This window comes from Delphinus delphis, chromosome 19 (genome assembly GCF_949987515.2).
Source record: "Delphinus delphis chromosome 19, mDelDel1.2, whole genome shotgun sequence".
NCBI lineage: Eukaryota > Metazoa > Chordata > Mammalia > Artiodactyla > Delphinidae > Delphinus > Delphinus delphis.
Window position 1 is genome coordinate 48331227 of NC_082701.1, and position 18054 is coordinate 48349280.

General features: G+C 38.5%; 1 protein-coding gene across 2 annotated transcripts in view; it reads right to left on the reverse strand.

The window, feature by feature from the left end:
• The window catches only part of ANKFY1 (ankyrin repeat and FYVE domain containing 1), a 76734-nt gene that overhangs the window by 41758 nt on the left and 16922 nt on the right, over window positions 1–18054 (reverse strand). For both annotated transcript variants that reach the window (XM_059996899.1, XM_059996901.1), the window contains exons 2-4: window positions 17694–17886; window positions 13364–13482; window positions 2428–2563 (exon numbers count right to left, since the gene is read on the reverse strand). In XM_059996899.1, the coding sequence (XP_059852882.1) occupies window positions 2428–2563; window positions 13364–13482; window positions 17694–17886 (448 nt within the window). The remainder of the gene's footprint in view (window positions 1–2427; window positions 2564–13363; window positions 13483–17693; window positions 17887–18054) is intronic.

Sequence of the window (18054 nt, forward strand, 5' to 3'; positions counted from 1 at the left end):
CAGGCTATGAAATCAGAGCATTCCAGGAGAAAAGTCCTCTTTTCAGGTATGTGAAACTTTTACCACTTTTACAATGACAAATATCCTAATGTCCTAAAACATGGTGTGATCTCAGGGAGTACTGACTTTACAAAGCATTTTTACAGACAAATGCTGAGAGTCTGAAAATTCTATTCCCCTCCTTACTACTGCCAAAATACACTCTATCAAGATACTCAACTATGTTTCATGAAGACAGATGTTTTGTTACCACTGGCAGACACTTCATTTTCACTAAATTCTGGGATCCCCAGAGTGACATTCACTATTTGGATAGCCTATAAATAGTAACTGACATGATTTACACAACTGAAGAACATGTAATTATATCTAAAAACTCAGATTCTCAGTTCATATCTTCTCTTTGAAAAGTAGCAAGGCAGACTAACTTTCCTCTAAAGGGATTTTGTTGCTGTTAATATACGTTTTTAATTTTAGAGTACAAAAAGGACACAGATGCACAAAAATGATAAACCTAATTTTTAAAGTACAAAGTCAAGCATATACTCAAGCGTCCCACAAACTCCTGTCTAGTTTTTTATCAATCCCGTGTATGAACATAAGGCAGAAAAATTACTGAAAGAATGAACAGCAAAAGGTTAACAGTGGTTGAATTAGACGATTTACTTTTTTTCTTTATATCATTCTATACTTTCTAAATACCATGAACTGAATACGTAGTTAATAATCAGGAAAAAATTATACAAACTGTCAGTTGTTAGCATACACCATTAATTCTCTCCTTTTTTAAGAGTATTTTCCTGATAATGCTTATGCCCAAAACCTCCTTTTCATCAAACTGGTGATAGCATTCCCAAACCACCAAGACCCCTACATTACAAAAATGATCAACACCGGCTTCACATTTAACTGCACACATTTGTGTTGGGGCCCTTTCACTTACTATTTCAAATGTGTAATTTCTCCTGCAGACAGCAGTGGGCGCTCTGTGACCTTTCAAAAGCCAACAATTGAACCCGCTACTGGGTCTCTTCCATCCCAGCCCTTAACAAAGCCATGACAGATAAACTTAATGCCCACATCCAACAATACAACATTGAGCATCTGGTCATGTTGACAGTTATGAAGCCTAATCAGTCAATAAACAACAAACATTCTAATTAAAGAATCCATTACACAGATTACAATTATCTAAACTACTCCAAACTTGCAGGGCACTTTTTTTTTTTTTTTGCAGGGCACTTTTATCAAAGCAATTTAATTTACAAGCAAGTTTGACAAGGTCAATGGGAAAAAGCTCAGGAAATCTGGGGGGGAAAAAGTAGATATAAATCACACTCAATCTAATCAAAATTATTCTCATTTCACTCTCAGATGATTCAAAAACTCACCCAAAGAAAGGCCCTGACAGTAAAGTTATCTTTGCTAACCTAATACTGTAGGTACCTACAAACCTTAGACCTGCTTGTTTGATTTTTTTTTTTACTTATTGGATTTAGGTATTAAAATGCACTCAAGCCCACATCAATCACAGACAGTCAGGAGTAACCTGTGTACTTGTCTCATGTGGGGCCCAGTGGGCCATCTCAGGGGAAACATCAGCCTCATAAAGAAAACAGAACAAGCAGCTCTAGTAGCAAGGTCTCTCTTGACTCACTGAGGGCAACACAACAAGTGGAATGCCTCTTGATAGCTGAAACTACCTCTCCACCCACCCAGGAAAAAAGCCATTCCTTCACGCATGCAGAATACAAAAGATTACTAAGTGACATAAAAAGACGCTCCATCTACCAAGCTGACTACCAAGGGCCATATCTCCAACAAAAACTAAAGGGCATTTTGCTTGATATCGTCTGGTGAACATTTTGTTTTCTGTTGTTATAAAGGCCAACTCGGGAGAGCAACAGAGAAAATGCAATATAAAAAACATAGGAGACTAAACCTAAAAAGCAGTTAACAAATGAAGTGAGACCTCAGAAACACTATGAAACTTACTGAAGCAGATTCTCATGTACTAATTTAGTCATTAATGTGTTTCTAACAAGAGAATATGACCAAGAACTCCTTCTAAGTAGATATATCAGAAAGTAGAATAAAATGTCAAAAGGAAATGGTATAGGAGGGAAAGTTGAGGCATTGGACATTGGATTACATTATTTCATATTCAGTTCATCAGTTCACACAGCTATGTAATCTCAGGTAATAAACCAGTGAAAGAACAGAGAATACCTAAAAGCTTTGGCAAAATTTAGCTTACAAGATAACACAAAGCAAGGGAGATAAAATTCTCTCCCCACTACTGCGTTTAAAAGAACACCTTGCAAAAGTTATTTACATTAGCAGAAGCAGCTGTTTTCCCAGAGCTTGGCATAATTAAAGCTCAGCCACCACCATCTGAGGTGCTTGAATATATCTGCTGTGACTTGCCTCTCCCTAAGGAGCTGTAGCTGAAACCGATTAGCTAGTTTCATCAGCTCAGTCAGGAACACATCATCTTCTCTGAACTCCAACTCATCCGTATAGATCCAGCGAAGCATTGTCATGGTCACCTCAGGGTTAGCATCTGGTTAAAGAAAAGAAGTAGAAAAACTTTGAAAACAAAGCACAGATGACACACTCAGGCCTTCTCGAGGACCCCTAAAAGTTGAGGATAATAAACTAAATTCTGGTAGACCCCACTCAAAGAAATATCACACAGGCATTAAAAATGGTAATTAAGCATTTTGGGTACCATCTGACTCCAGAAAAGTGTTAAGAATTCTGCACGGGGCAGCAGGTGGGGAAAATGAACCTATTAAAGATATAAGTCAGGGCTTCCCTGGTGGCGCAGTGATTGAGAGTCCGCCTGCCGATACAGGGGACGCGGGTTCGTGCCCCTGTCCGGGAAGATCCCACATGCCGCGGAGTGGCTGGGCCCGTGACCCAAGGCCGCTGGGCCTGCGCGTCTGGAGCCTGTGCTCCGCGACGGGAGAGGCCACAGCGGTGAGAGGCCCGCGTACCGCAAAAAAAAAGATATAAGTCAAATAAACTGGGGGAAACTATTTTAAACATATGGCAAAGAGTTTACATTCTAATAAAAAGATCTTACAAATAAAAATGAGAAGATGGACACTCAATGGAAATATCAGCAATGGATATAAACAGGTAATTCACAAAGAAATAAAATGGCCAATAAACCTTACTGATAATTAAATATAAACTTAAACTAGAATACTTTTTTTGTTTCTCAGACTAGCAAAGATTCTTAGAAGTGCATAACATTTTTTTTTTTCCTTTGGCTGTGCTGCAGTGGAAGAGCAGAGTCTTAACCACTGGACTGCCAGGGAAGTGCATAACCTTTGACACAGCAATCATACATGTAGATTATTATCCTAAGAAAATAACTAAGCAAATACAGAGAAACATAAGATAGTCAATGCAGTATTATTTTTAATAATGAAAAACTGGAGCAAAACTCTTAAGAGAACTAATTAAATAAATTAGAGTATAAACTGGAAAATGTTGCATCAATTAAAATTATTTAGATCTATATTCAACATAAAAAGATATTCACTACATAGCAAGTAAAAAAACTACATAACTAAAAATACATGTATTAAATGATCTCACTTTTGTTAGATATATTTGTCTGTGTATATATGTGTGTGTACACACACACACACACACACACACACACACACACACACACACAGTTTTGTGTCTGTCTTCCATCCAAGTACTAACCAAGTCCGACCCTACTTAACTTCCAAGATCAGACAAAATCGAAGACATTCTGGGTGGTATGACCACAGAAAGACTGTCCATCTGTCTGTCTGTCTATCTATTGAGAGACTGGAAAGATATACACTAAAAGTATTGACCTGGATTTAGGTATTTGTAACTAATTTTTCTTTTAGCTTCTTTTCTCCCTGATTTTTATTTAATGAACATACATTACTTGTGTAGTTTTTTCAGTTAAAATGCTTTACAGCAACTCGGGGAAATGCTTGGGATGAAAATCATAATGTAAAATATCTAAATTATGATTTCAACTAAAATCAACTCTTGGTTATCAGAAGGAGGTCAGTGATGGTCAGAGGATCACTCAAAAAATCATGGTCTACACACCAATAGTTCTCAACTGTGGGCCTGGGCTAACAGAATCAGCATCATCTGGGAAAGTGTGAGAAAGTCTTATTATCAGGCCCACCCTGATCTATTAAGTCAGAAACTATAAGAGTGGGGCCCAGCATTTGTGTTTTAACAAGTCCTTCATGTGACTTTGATGCTTGCTAAGGTTTAAGAAACTATACTCAATTCTTGATTACCTAGGAAAGGTGGAACACGCAACAGGAACATCCCATTAACTTAGTAATTAGGCAACAACTGAATGGTTCTTACTAACCCCTCTCTTCCAACTCTAGTGGGGAGGAGAGGGTTGAAGACAGTAATGTCAAGTGAGTGAAACTGAAGGCCCCTGATTAACTTGCAACCACATTAATTCACCATCACCCCCTTAAGTAGCCAGATAGTAAAAGGAGAAAAAAAAAGGTGTAATTGGCGGGGGAAAAAACAGTGAAAAATAATGCATCAAAATGCTAACAGTGATTAGGTTAAGGTCTATTTTTTTTTTCTTTTCTCTCTTACCTGCCAATGTAGTAATAATACTTTTGTAAATGTCTTAAGAGAGAGAAAAACATTTTAAAATCAGATGAAAATCTAATTTGATTTCTTTAAACAATTTACTTGAAGAAGTACTTCAACTAAGCTGTCTAAGGTATACAAAGTAGATCTTGAAACAGTGAAATTCTAAGCTAGCTTTGTAAAGTGGGTTTAATGCCTCAGTAGTCTCCTAATGAAAAGAAAAAATATGTAGGCCATGCAATTTGTCCAGAGTCACCAAAAATGCCAAAGCTGTGTACAGGCAGACCTCATTTTATTACACTTCACTTTATCTCACTTTGCAGATAGTGTTTTTTCACAAATTGAAGGTTTGTGGTAACCCTGTGTTATCAGATGATGGTTAGAAATTTTTAGCCATAAGGTATTTTTAAATTAAGGTATGTACATTGTTTTTTTAGACATAATGGCAATGCACACTTAATAGGCTATGTGTAAACATAGCATTACATGCACTGGGAAAACAAAAAATTCATGTGACTCACTTTGTTACAATTTTTGCTCTTGATGGCAGTGGTCTGGGACTGAACCTGCAATATCTCCGAGGTCTGCCCGTACACCACTACTTGGCTCATACAGCCTTATCTTGGAAAGATAGCTTATGCCTAATGATGAGAGCATCCCCAACACCACAACCCTCAAATATCTTCTCTGTGGTAGTTTAATTAATTTTGTTTTAAAATTTGTCTGGTTTCCTTTAATAACTCTTACCCCAATTGTCCAAACAAATAAATTTGACCTGTACGGTTGATAAACCAAAATCTAGTTTTCTTTTCTTTTTTTTTTTTTTTTAGTTTTCTTAAAAACCACATCAGCAGGGACGTCCTGGAAGCCCTCAAAATTTCAAATAAAATAAGATCCAAGTGATCGCCAAATTTTCCCACTCCTGCCTTGACTCTTCCCTTAATCTCCAAAATAAACTGAGAATAGATGCATTTTGAGACTCAGACTAAGCAGCCCGTGGTATAAGGTGGGCAGAGAACAATGAACCAGAAGGGTATGTGCTTCCAACTGTGTACTTTTAGGCAAGCGATTCAGTCTATCTGCTTCCAATCTACGTAAGCAAGTGGCTATAAAAGTCAGATGACCCCATAAACCAGAAATTACCTTTAAAAAGATTAGACTCTGAGAAGTGAAACCAGTTGGCATCCATGACTTGCCTGGTATATCTGCTGCTAGAAGCCGTCACCCTCTCATCAGGCCCAGCGCAGAAGCTGGTAAAAATCTGTGACTGCAAGGATGAAAAGAAGGTAACACCTAACCTTCCGACTTCACTGTAGTCCACGATGCATATTGTCATGCTTTGGAAAACTTGAAATTTTCTTTTGGAGAACTTGAAATTTTCTGTGACCTAGTTGGGTTTTTTTTTTTTTTTTGGTCTGATTTCAGATAAATGTTTTATAAGACATTTGGAAAGAATGGGAATAAACTTATCTGTACGCAAGTAGCCATTAAATGAAGTATACTGAGGAAATTAATTTTGTTACTTAAATCCTCCATTCAATCTGTCAAATCTGAGAAAGGTGTTTTGAATCTCCTACTGTGACTCTGGTTTGTCTTTGAGTTTCCAACTATTTTTTTCTTCATGCCCTTTACAAAAAGTTTTTAGCTCATAAAATTTAAAAATCATGATAGACTGTATCTTTTTTTTTTTTTTTTGCCACACTGCAGGACTTGCAGGATCTTAGTTCCCCACCAGGGATTGAACCCGGGCCCCAGCAGTGAAAGCACCGAGTCCTAACCACTGGACCACCAGGGAATTCCCATAGACTGCATCTTTTATCAGTATAAACATCCTCTTTAGTCAGTTTAAGGATGTACCCTTAAATATAACTTCTTGGAAATAAAAATAAACCCCATATCGTACTTCAAAATAATCCCAGTGTCAAAAAGGAATAAAAGTATACAGGGTCTAGTTCTGTTACGGCAGTGTGACAACCCATGCTACTGTAACTGATTATAGCTAAAAACTGTAGACAGTGTACCAAAAACAGCTACCAGAGGATTCTGAAAATAAACAAAAGCATCTGAATTGTAGGGGGAGGCAAAACTTGAAGAAGCAATTGCACTGGACAAGCTTCTCCATTGTTTTTTTTCCCTTTATGGCTTTGTCCTGAGGGTAGACTTGTCCAGGAGGAACACTGCCGTAGTGACCACGAGGATGCCTAAAACGCCAATAAAAACTCCACCTTTCTGGTCAGATGAACCAGGCAAAGGAGCCCCCAGGGCACTGAAGGGTCAGGGGAGAGTCCCAGAGTGAAGAGAACCAGAGAAGGAGATCTCCTAATTCTGTGTACAAGCCACAAGGCCTCAGGCTCACCTCTAAGCCACTGATGCACAGAACAGTCCTAGCCCAGCTTTAAGAACTGAAGTGATATTTGAACCACCACCCACAGAAGGTGAAACAGAAGCTGCAGTTTGCACCTAAGGAGCCTTAGCATTTTCCAGAGGATGACACAGGACCAAAGCCTACACAACATAATGGCAATGTCCAGGATACAATTCAAAATCATTTGATAAAGAAAAACATTTGGAAAATATGACCGTTTTTCAAGGGAAAAGATAACGTCAAGATGACCCAGATACTGAACTTATGAAAGACTTGAAGACATCTAGTATAACTATGCTCCAGAAGGTAAAGGGAAACACACTTGAAATTAAAAGAAAAATTTTCAGCATATAAATTATAAGAAATAGAAATTATAGAAATGAAAAATATGATATGTATAATAAAAACATACTCAGTGGGCTCAAGAGCAGAATGAAAACAGCAGTGCAAAGTCAGTAAACCTGAAGATAGATCAGTAGAATTTATCCTATCTGAAGAACAGAAAAAAAAAAAAAAAAGGTTGGGAGAAAAAAAAAAAAGAGAGCGCCTCAAAGAGACCTGTTGGATAGTAACAAAGGGTCTACTACTGGAGTCTCAGAAAGAAAGAGATCAAGGAAGAAAAATAATGAAGAAATGATGGTCCTTTCCTAATTTGGTGACAGACCTAAATTTTTAGATTCAAGATCAGAGTACCCTAAACAAGAAGAAAATCATATACATCATCAGCAAATTACTGCAAACTAAACATAACGAACAAGTCTTTACCACTTCACATCCGGTAGAACAGCCTCTATCAAAACAAAACAAAACACAGTAAACAACAAGTATTGGTGAGGATGTGGAGAAACTGGAACCCTTGTGCACTGTTGGGGGAAATGTAAAATGGTGCAGACCGTATAGAAAACAGTTCCTTGAAAATTTAAAATAAAACTACTATATGATCCAGCAATCCCACTTCTGGGTATGTACCCAAGAGAACTGAAAGCAGGCTCCTGAAGAGAGATTTGTACACCAATATTCACTGCAACATTATTTACACTAGCCAATAGATGGAAGCATATATTGCTCAATATGTAGATGACCATATATTCCTCATCTATAAGAGGGAATAAACAATAGTACTTACCTCAAAGTGTTATTCTAAAGATAAGTGAGTTAATACCTGTAAACTACCACCACATGTTAATTGCTATACAAAAATTTCCTATGATTATTATTAAAACAGACTATTTTAAACCAACACACAGACAAATTTAGCATAAACAGAGATTAGAGAGAAAAACACAAAAGCCATGTTAGGGTTGAGTAAGGGGACATAACACAGATTAACTGAAGCTCTAAGAAAATCTCTGGGAGGGGGTCTCAGCTGTTAGCAGGAGGCCACAAGGCTGTTTGAGTGTCCTCATGACACAGCAGCTAACTTCTTCCAAAGTGAGCAATCCAAAAGACAGAGCAAGGAAGAAGTCACAATGCCTTCAAAGAACCTATCTCTGCAGTAACATGTTATCAATTACAAGCTCAGTCAGCCTATACTTAAGAGGAATGGAATCAGGATCCTCCTTTGAAGGGAGGAATAACAAATAATTTATGGACATATTTTAAACCACCATAGATATCTTCAAAATACTGAAACTGAACAACCTAGAACTAGCAGTTCACATGGTATCTAACAGATACCATTGTCCCTGTGAGTTTGCTGGAGCACCTTAGTGTGCCTGAGCACAGAGTCTGGGACCCTATGCTCCTTCCACTGCACAGTGCAACCTCCCAGGTCTGTGCTTTGGTGCGTAGTTTTCCTAACTGGACTGAAAAGGAGGGAAGGAGGATGCTTTCTGTTTTTGGAATGGCTTGACAGGACACAGGACACATTCCAGGAAAGCTGAATGACTCACCATAAACTCTCATGCCAGGGAACCATAAGATCTTTGCTGGTGGAAGCATGCAAGAAATTCTAGCTTCAAAACAGCCATTCTACAGCATTGGAACTGCTCAGTGTCAGCTGCTATTACTGAAGTGCTATAGAGAGGCTATAAACAAACCACTTAGCCTGAAGCAAACTGCTTTACTTCATAAAGAAGTGAAATATCGTGCATCAAGATTTGTTGTACTGTGTTGAGCTAACAGTTATATTCTTTCTCTTCCCAGTTGATCAGTCAGTATCTTTATAAACATCTTTATACTTAAAATAACCAATAAATAAAAAGCAAATTTATACTTTTGACCTTTATATTTTGAAACAATTTCAGACTTAACAAAACAGTTGTAGAGTTCCCGTATACCCTCTACCCATCTTCCCCTAATATTAGCATCTTACATAACCATAGCACAATTATTAAAACCAGGTGACTAGGACCGATACAATACTATTAACTAATTACAAACTTTGCCAATTATCCCAGTAATGTCCTTTTTATGGGCCAGAATCCAATTGAGGTACCACATTGCATTTCATTATCATGTCTCCAATCTCTAACAGTTCCTTAATCTTATCTTGTCTTTCATGACCTTAACATATTTGAGTAATACTGGCCAGTTATTCTGTGGAATGTTCCTCAATTTGGGTTAGTTTGATGCTTTCCCATAATTAGATTGAGGTCATGCATTTATGGCAAGAATCCTACAGAAGTGATTGTGCCTTTGTCACTGCATCATATCAAGAGCAAAATATTTTACTTTTTTTTTTTTTTTTTTGCGGTACGCGGGCCTCTCACTGTTGTGGCCTCTCCCATTGCAGAGCACAGGCTCCGAACGCACAGGCTCAGCGGCCACGGCTCACGGGCCCAGCCGCTCCGCAGCACGCAGGATCCTCCCGGACCGGGGCACGAACCTGTGTCCTCTGCATTGGCAGGCGGACTCTCAACCACTGCGCCACCAGGGAAGCCCAATATTTTACTTTTTTGAACAAGGTATGATTTAAGAAAACTTTCATGTACCCAAATACATTTTAAACACTTGGTATATAATGCCTACTGTATCTTCATCAACATGTGCTAAAATTCTTATAACAATTAATAGAATTAAAGTTGTGCTTATTTTGAATTTTAAGAAATATCAGTTACACAAGAACCTCCAAAGAAAATGTGAGACTTAGGATGTCATTCTAAGAATGTAAGTTCCATACAAATACGACTTTAATTTTGTTCACTGCTATAACCCTAGTACCTTGAAAAGTGCCTGCCACTCAGCATTTGTGATATTAATGGACTAATTCTGAAGAAACAAAATCCCAATAAATTCATAAAATGATTTTCTTAAGTTCATGAGTGTGGAAAAGGTTCAACCATTTAAAACACAGCTTTTACGCTATTTATACACTTGTTTACAAGAGCCTATTTCCAATCTCCCTCAGGCGTGAGGCAGCCATGGGCAGTAGTGCTTCCAGGTATCGTATAACACACAGGCTTCTCAGGCAGTTTCAGTTGCTGCAAGCCCAGATTTAGGTAATCACACCCATGCCCACCCAGGCAACTCAGCAGGACTCTGCACAAGACACACAAACATGAACAGGTCCACAAATGCAACCACCTCCTTGGAACCCTTCAAAGATAAACTTTATAAAGAAAAGTAAAGATGGGCTTCCCTGGTGGTGCAGTGGTTAAGAATCCGCCTGCCAATGCAGGGGACACGGGTTTGAGCCCTGGTCCGGGAAGATCCCACATGCCGCAGAGCAACTAAACCCATGCACTACAACTACTGAGCCTGTGCTCCAGAGCCCGAGAGCCACAACTCCCGAAGCCTGGGCGCCTAGAGCCCGGGCGCCTAGAGCCTGTGCTCTGCAGCAAGAGAAGCCACCACAATGAGAAGCCCGCGCACCACAACGAAGAGTAGCCCCCGCTCGCCTCAACTAGAGAAAGCCCACGCGCAGCAAGGAAGACCCAAGGCAGCCAAAAGTAAATGAATAAAATTTTAAAACGCTTAAAAAAAAAAAAGAAAAGATACCATAAGCTCCACTACAGCTATCTTAGTAGATGCCTGATTTACCAAAGCCACCAGAAACATTGACTCTGCAGCCGCTCACTCCTGAAAGCAAACCTTGTAGCCCGGATCAAACCATGCTGATTATTTACAGCAGGAGGCATGTTCAGGGACATTTAAAGGCATTAACATTATACCTTCCTAAACTCTAGAAAATCTCCTGCTTCTCAGTGATCCAATCTTGTGGTCAGATAGTCACAGATAGTGTTAAAGCAGCTCTTAAATGTTCTAATGTACTAAAAAAGTAAAAGCAAAATTTTAAGTGCAATGTTTAATGCAATTTTGCAATTAATTAATTAATGCAATTTTCTGTGTTCTTACGTAATTTTATTTGTTCTGGGGAGCAGTCATATTTTATTTTTCCCACTCATTCATTTTGGTTGTATGCAATATTTCACAGCTACATTTACCATGATAAACATTTACACTGTCTGAATTACCTATAACAGAATCCATCTGACAGAAGTCAAATGATGAGGTGAAAAAAAAAAAGTATGACTATTTTATAGCTCAGCTGTCTAACTGTTTTCTAAATCCTTCATACCCATTTACAATGTGACTGGCAATGTGCAAGAATACCAATTCCATGAGCCTCACAACTACTGGGATCATCAATTTTTTTTTTTTTTTTTTTTTTTTTTTTGTGGTACGCAGGCCTCTCACCATTGTGGCCTTTCCCGTTGCGGGGCACAGGCTCCGGACGCGCAGGCCCAGCGGCCACGGCTCATGGGCCCAGCCGCTCCACGGCATGTGGGATCTTCCCGGACCGGGGCACGAACCCGTGTCCCCTGCATTGGCAAGCGGACTCTCAACCACTGCGCCACCAGGGAAGCCCGGGATCATCAATTTTTGATACTGTAGGTATCAAAAGGTGGTAACTTAGTCTAAACTTTTTTCTAACAAAGTTGAATATTTTCAATATTTTATTATCTCTACTAGTCTTTGAAAACTACCTGTTCATGTAATCAAGATCCTATCATGCACTGTGAAGAACACCTCATGATCCAATGGGTTTTAAAAGTTATTCATAATTGTGTTACATGGGGTCAAAGATATAAGGCTTCAAAAGACTTTACTTTTAAAAAAGAAAAACTGTTCAGATTTCAATCATGTGGACTGGTGTCCTTCCAGTAAAGACCGTTTCCCAAGTAGATGTTTTAGTTATAGGCATGAATGCATATGCTCATGTATATGCATGTATGAATATTTGTGTGTTTACAGCTATGAATTACGGACCTCAGGTTAAATCCCAGAAATGATCATGAGACAGAGTTCACTCACAGTGGAGAAGCATCAGACAATTTACCCCCTAAATTCTTGAGATAAATGCTTATTTAACCTGTGCAACACTGCTCAGGTGTTAGCCACCTCTGACACGTTCCTTATCAGCCCAAGTCAGTCTCTTCTGTACCTTAGACATAAAGCCATTATACTACTGTATATACAGCCCTGGCCTTAACTGATTTGTTATCAGCCCATTTCCTCCAACAGAGTATGCGCTCTGTATGGCAAGGATGGTGTTATAACCATCTCAGTGTTCCTAACACTACACATGGAAAACAGTACCTTCTGAATTGGCAAACCTTTTGAACAAAGACATAAATCAGACTTTCCACACAATCACTTCTGCAAGTAACGCATATCTTAATGCCTGGGTATGCTCCTTACCACATTATAATTCTCTTGATTATTAATATCAGAATTAAATTCAAAATTTGCTCTTTTTATATTTTTTAAGCAGCTGTTAGGCAAGTACTAAGTGAAAATGCAATTTTGAAATCAACTTTTGAAAACTATGTTTTTAAGTTTACTTAACCACCATATTTGCCCAAATTCTACACAACATACTGTGGCATAAAACAATTAAATAATAACATTAAACAGCTCAATGCACTTATTCAAATCCTAAAGACTGATGGTCATCCTTTGATGTTAAAGAAAGAATATTCTTATTCTTTGGAATAAATGTTACTTCTGAATTCAGTTCTTATAGACCAGGAAAAGTACTTTTGGCAGCTATGATTAAATTTTAAGCAACTGAACAGCAGCAGGACTTTTTCTTAGAGTGGAAGAAAAATTTTTCTCTACACATGCTCCCATATTTATAACATACTACTATATGAAAAGAGTTTCTGGATAAATATTCTTATTTTATAAATTCTAAGAATACTGTGAATCCTCAAATATTTATGATTTATCAGCCAGACATTAAACAGAAGTGTCCACAAAGTACAACCTACTGGTTCACTAATTATTTAACTAGTTTATGGTCACCATCAATTTGTAAGAAAAGTATTCTACGTTCATTAAACCACAAATATTTCAAAATTACACACCATAACCTTCTGCCAAGTGTTCTTGTGCTGGGAGTTTTGAGTCCCCAGCCCATCAGAGGCTCACCTGACAGGTCCAGCTCCTCGGTGGAAGACAAACTGGCCAGACTCCAGCTGTCACTGCGGGCCGCCAGGACAAACTTGTGAGCATTGATGTGCCTGCCCCCAACCTTTATCTTCAGATCACTGATGAAGAAAAATACCCACAGATATAAAATGTCATTATAACTAGGTGTAGCTAGGATTCACAGCTGATAAATATATGAGTATTGACTGATCAACATACATCTATCTGCAAAAGAAAAAAAAATCACAGCAGAATTATTTCTCTATGCTACCACTGAATTCTGATGGCTCATATTTACAATATGTTGCTAGACACGTTTTCTATTTCTAACTTCTAGCTTTAGTTCACGTGGGATGTTCTGCTTTCAAAGACATTCCCTAATGTCACCCACAAGATGGTGAACCTACAAGTTATCAATACACAGGATTATTAATATTCATATAAAGAGAAGAGGTTTTATGAAGGAAAAAAAGTCAAGATTAATCATCAGGAGAGAGAGAAAGATTAAAGATTGTGATGACAGCTCTGAGACTACAGTGCTGCAATGCTCCACACTATATTAATGCTCAAGCAAGGTTAAACCAAAAACCATGAACAAATTAGCTTTGACAAAGCAGTCAAGAATATGAAACCCAATATCTACACTCCTGTTCTCACCAGAAACATTCAGACCTATTATTGGCCATTTTTTACTCAACCATTTATAAAGAAATGGGATGAGAGAAATCTTGTTTTCAAACATGTTTCCATATGTATGACTTACCACTACATGAAAAGAGCTTTCCAAATAGTTATTTATTTTTAACTCTGAAATGTCAGATGTCAAGGTGGGAAAGCATCTGGGCAGTTAACAAAAACCTAAGGGTGACCTACTGGGCTGACACAAGCATGTGCCAGATGGCAGCGCTGGCAGCAATCCACAGGCACGAATCAGCATCACCCTGCTTGTATCTGCATGTCTTTTTATTTTTATATTCCCGTTGAAAATAATTTGTTAGGCTGGAAAGGTTTCAGAAACTAAATTCAGAGAGAGGGAGAGAGGGAGAGAGGAAGGGGGGGAGGGGGAGAGAGAGAGAGAGAGAGCGAGAGAAAGGAAGGAAGGAAGGAAGGAAAGAAAGAAAGGGAGAGAGAGAAAGGGAGGGAGGGAGGGAGGAGAGAGAAAAAGAGAGAAAGAAAGAAAAAACTATTACATGAATTGACTCATGCACTTAAAAGGAGATGCAAACATAATACTGCTTCTATACAACGCTTGATGCAAACACATTTTACCCCACAAAAGCACTGTCTAGAACATACTTTATAATTATGTAAGCATATCAATTCTACTTCTATTAAAGAACTAACCAAGTTGCAACTAATTATGTTAGATCAAAAGAGTAATAGGGTACTTATTATTTCAAACTATTAGAAAATACTGTTAACACAAAACACTATCAATAAAGAAGAAATACAATTGATATTCTATTTTAAATGGAAGATAAAACTGTCTCATATTATATCCTATGATAAGGTTTAAAAATTATAATGAAAACAAAGCACAAATAATTTTTACACTCTAAATTTATTTGTAAAGTATTAAATTCTAATAATGTAAATGAACAGTCACTGTTTACTGTTTCTGCCACAAACCTGACTTTAGCCACAAAATTATAAAAATGAATGTTTCTATAAAATTCCTACTATTATTCATGAATGTCAAGTCAAAACTTTTTCTTCTGTAGTCTTAACATCTCAAAAGGAAATAAATATAAGGATTTCACTAATCTCTAATAATAATAGTTTTTAAAAATATGATTCAAAAATGTAAAATTGGACAGGTCAAGTCTATGAGGACTCTATGCAGAAACAATTAGGAGGCTAGCAATTTTTTAAAAATTTCATCCTAGTCAACTAAAGGCATTTCCTTTTAAAATATGGATGCTAGGATGTAACAACTGGAGAGGAAACATAAATAAAGAGCTTCTTGCTAGAGTGTCTCAATCAAACACTTTAATAGGAAAAATTATAAGCTTGTTTGCTAAAAAAATGGTAGTAAATAACTACATATAACCATCATTTTTAACTGTCTTATGGGACCAAAGCCTCCTCCTGAACTTAAGTAAGAATAAAAGAAATGCACCAATTTCTTCCACATCACTCAATTTAAAAAGTTTAACACTGACCCTTCAGTTATTCCAATTACTGAAATACACATAAAAACACTATTTAAATTCAACAAAATGCATGTTCATGGGACAAAGTATTCCCCCCCCACATCTTGGTAAAAGAGCATCTGCTTCAGAAATTGATATTCCAGTTTCACTTATCCCATCTCAACAGGTAAGTCCTCTTTGAAGTCTCCATTCCTCATCTGATTATCAATTGTAGATAACAAAGGTATTCAGCCTCCTTTTGATAAAGGACAGGTTTTAGAAGAGGAAGAGAGACCCACCAGAACCATGGGATCATACCATAGCCGACCAGGTAAAAAGTGGCCAGAAGAGATAACTGCCCAGTCTCATTCCCAGTCTCCTAGAAGGAATACAGTATAAGAATGCAATCAGGGACGTCCCCTGGTGGTGCAGTGGTTAAGAATCCGCCTGCCAATGCAGGGGACACAGGTTTGAGCCCTGGTCCGGGAAGATCCCACATGCCGTGGAGCAACTAAGCCTGTGTGCCACAACTACTGAGCCTGCGCTCTAGAGTCCACGAGCCACAACTACTGAGCCTGCGCACCTAGAGCCCGTGCTCCACAACAAGAGAAGCTACTGCAAGGAGAAGCCCACGCACCCCAATGAAGAGCAGCCCCCTCTCGCAGTCTGCAACTAGAGAAAGCCTGCGCACAGCAAAAAAGACCCAGTGCAGCCAAAAATTAATTAATTAAATATAATTAATTAATTAAATAAATATTTTTTAAAAAGGAATGCAATCAACTGTTACGTATTACAGAAAGTAAATTATGGGAATTCTAATGGGTAAGAGCCTTGGACAGTGGGACAGCTGTGTCTGTAATAGAAATGCCAGGCTTCCTGGGGCCAACGGAAACAAAGTTTTCACTTGTCCATGGGAAAAAGAGGAGGGCGAAAAGAAAAAAAAACAATGAACTATATTTTACAAGTAGATACATCCATTAGATTTAAAGAAAGCCCTGTCCTTTACTCAGAGTATGTACTTCCTATTTTTTTGGTATTAATTTTTTCTTTTCTTTTAGAAATGATTAAGATGGTAGATGGCAATCCTGGATTTTGATCTATTTTAAATGTCATAATTTCAAAATTTTACTTAATCATCTAATCCAATCATCCTTCTCCCTAGTAGGCAAATCCTTCCTTCCACACACATTCATGTCCATGTTTCTTTTCCACATCCACATCCCAGCTCAGTCCTTCATCACTTCCGGTCTGGACTATTTACGACAACATCATGGCTGCTCTTGTCTTTTTATAATTTCATCTATACGATGTTACCAGACTAATCTGCCTAAAACACCACTTTGATCATGATAGTCCTATAACTCAAAAACACTGTTCCACACTTCCTAGAGGATCAAATCCAAATTCCTCACCTTGGCATCCCCAATCCACCCTACCTTACCCACCTCTCCCAGTGCTCCCCTACATGGACATGTACCCTAAAATGGGCCCCTCACTGTCCTCTAAATCCTCCACATGTTCCCATGTTTGAGCCTATTCTCAGCCACTCTCTCTACTAGTAATATCACTGTCTTTATCTATTAAATCCTACTCAGCCTTTAACCTTTACCTCAAAACTCATTTAATAACAATTAAACACTGAGCACTTACTATATGCTAGACTGTTGTTCTAAGTGCTTAAACAGTATTTTATTAATTTAATCCTCACAACAACCCTAAGGTAAACAGTTGTATTATTATCCCCATTTTACAGATTAGGAGGCTGAGGCATGTCATATAGCTCCAGGTCACATAGCCAGTAAGTGGCCAGCTGAGCTTCTAACACAGGCTGTGTGGCTCCAAAGTCCACCCTCAACCATCATGCTACACTACCCACTAGTTCCAAGAAGCCCTCTTTGACCAGCTCAAGAGAAAGCGACCTCTCCCCTCTGAATCCCTGCACCTGTAAGCTAATTCCTATCTATACCAGCGATGCTATCTATCACCATCACTCCTATACTCTGTACTGAATATAAGCAGCAAACAAAAGAGACAAAATCTTGCCTCAAGGGGCCTACCTTCCAGAGACTAAAGGCTGGTCAACTAGTAGAGAGAAATAAACTTGGGAAGAAAGTCAGTAAGAGGAGAAGCTGCAATGTAGCCTGTGAATAAAGCAAAAGGGCTTGCTTCCCCAAACTGGCCCAGTGCCAGGAGCTCACCTATACTGCTCCTGCTCGTACAGGTCGGCCACAATCGTCAGCAGGCGGCTGATGAAGGACTCTTTGCTGCTTTCCTTGTTTGCTTGCGCAGCCAAAAGGGTGCATCTCTTCTCTGTCTCTGCCAATTTCTTCTGCAGCTTGACATACTCCTGTCGGAGAAGCATCAAGTGCTTCTCCAACTTGGCCACCTCCTCTGCAAGGGAGACAGAAAATCAAGTTTACCACAGCATGTGTAAAAGCAGACAGCATCCACTCATCCCTCATCCTGCAGCCAGGATGGCTACCAAAATGACTACAGCTGACCCTTGAACACGGGGTTGAACTGCGTGGGTCTACTTACACACAGATATGTTTCATTAGT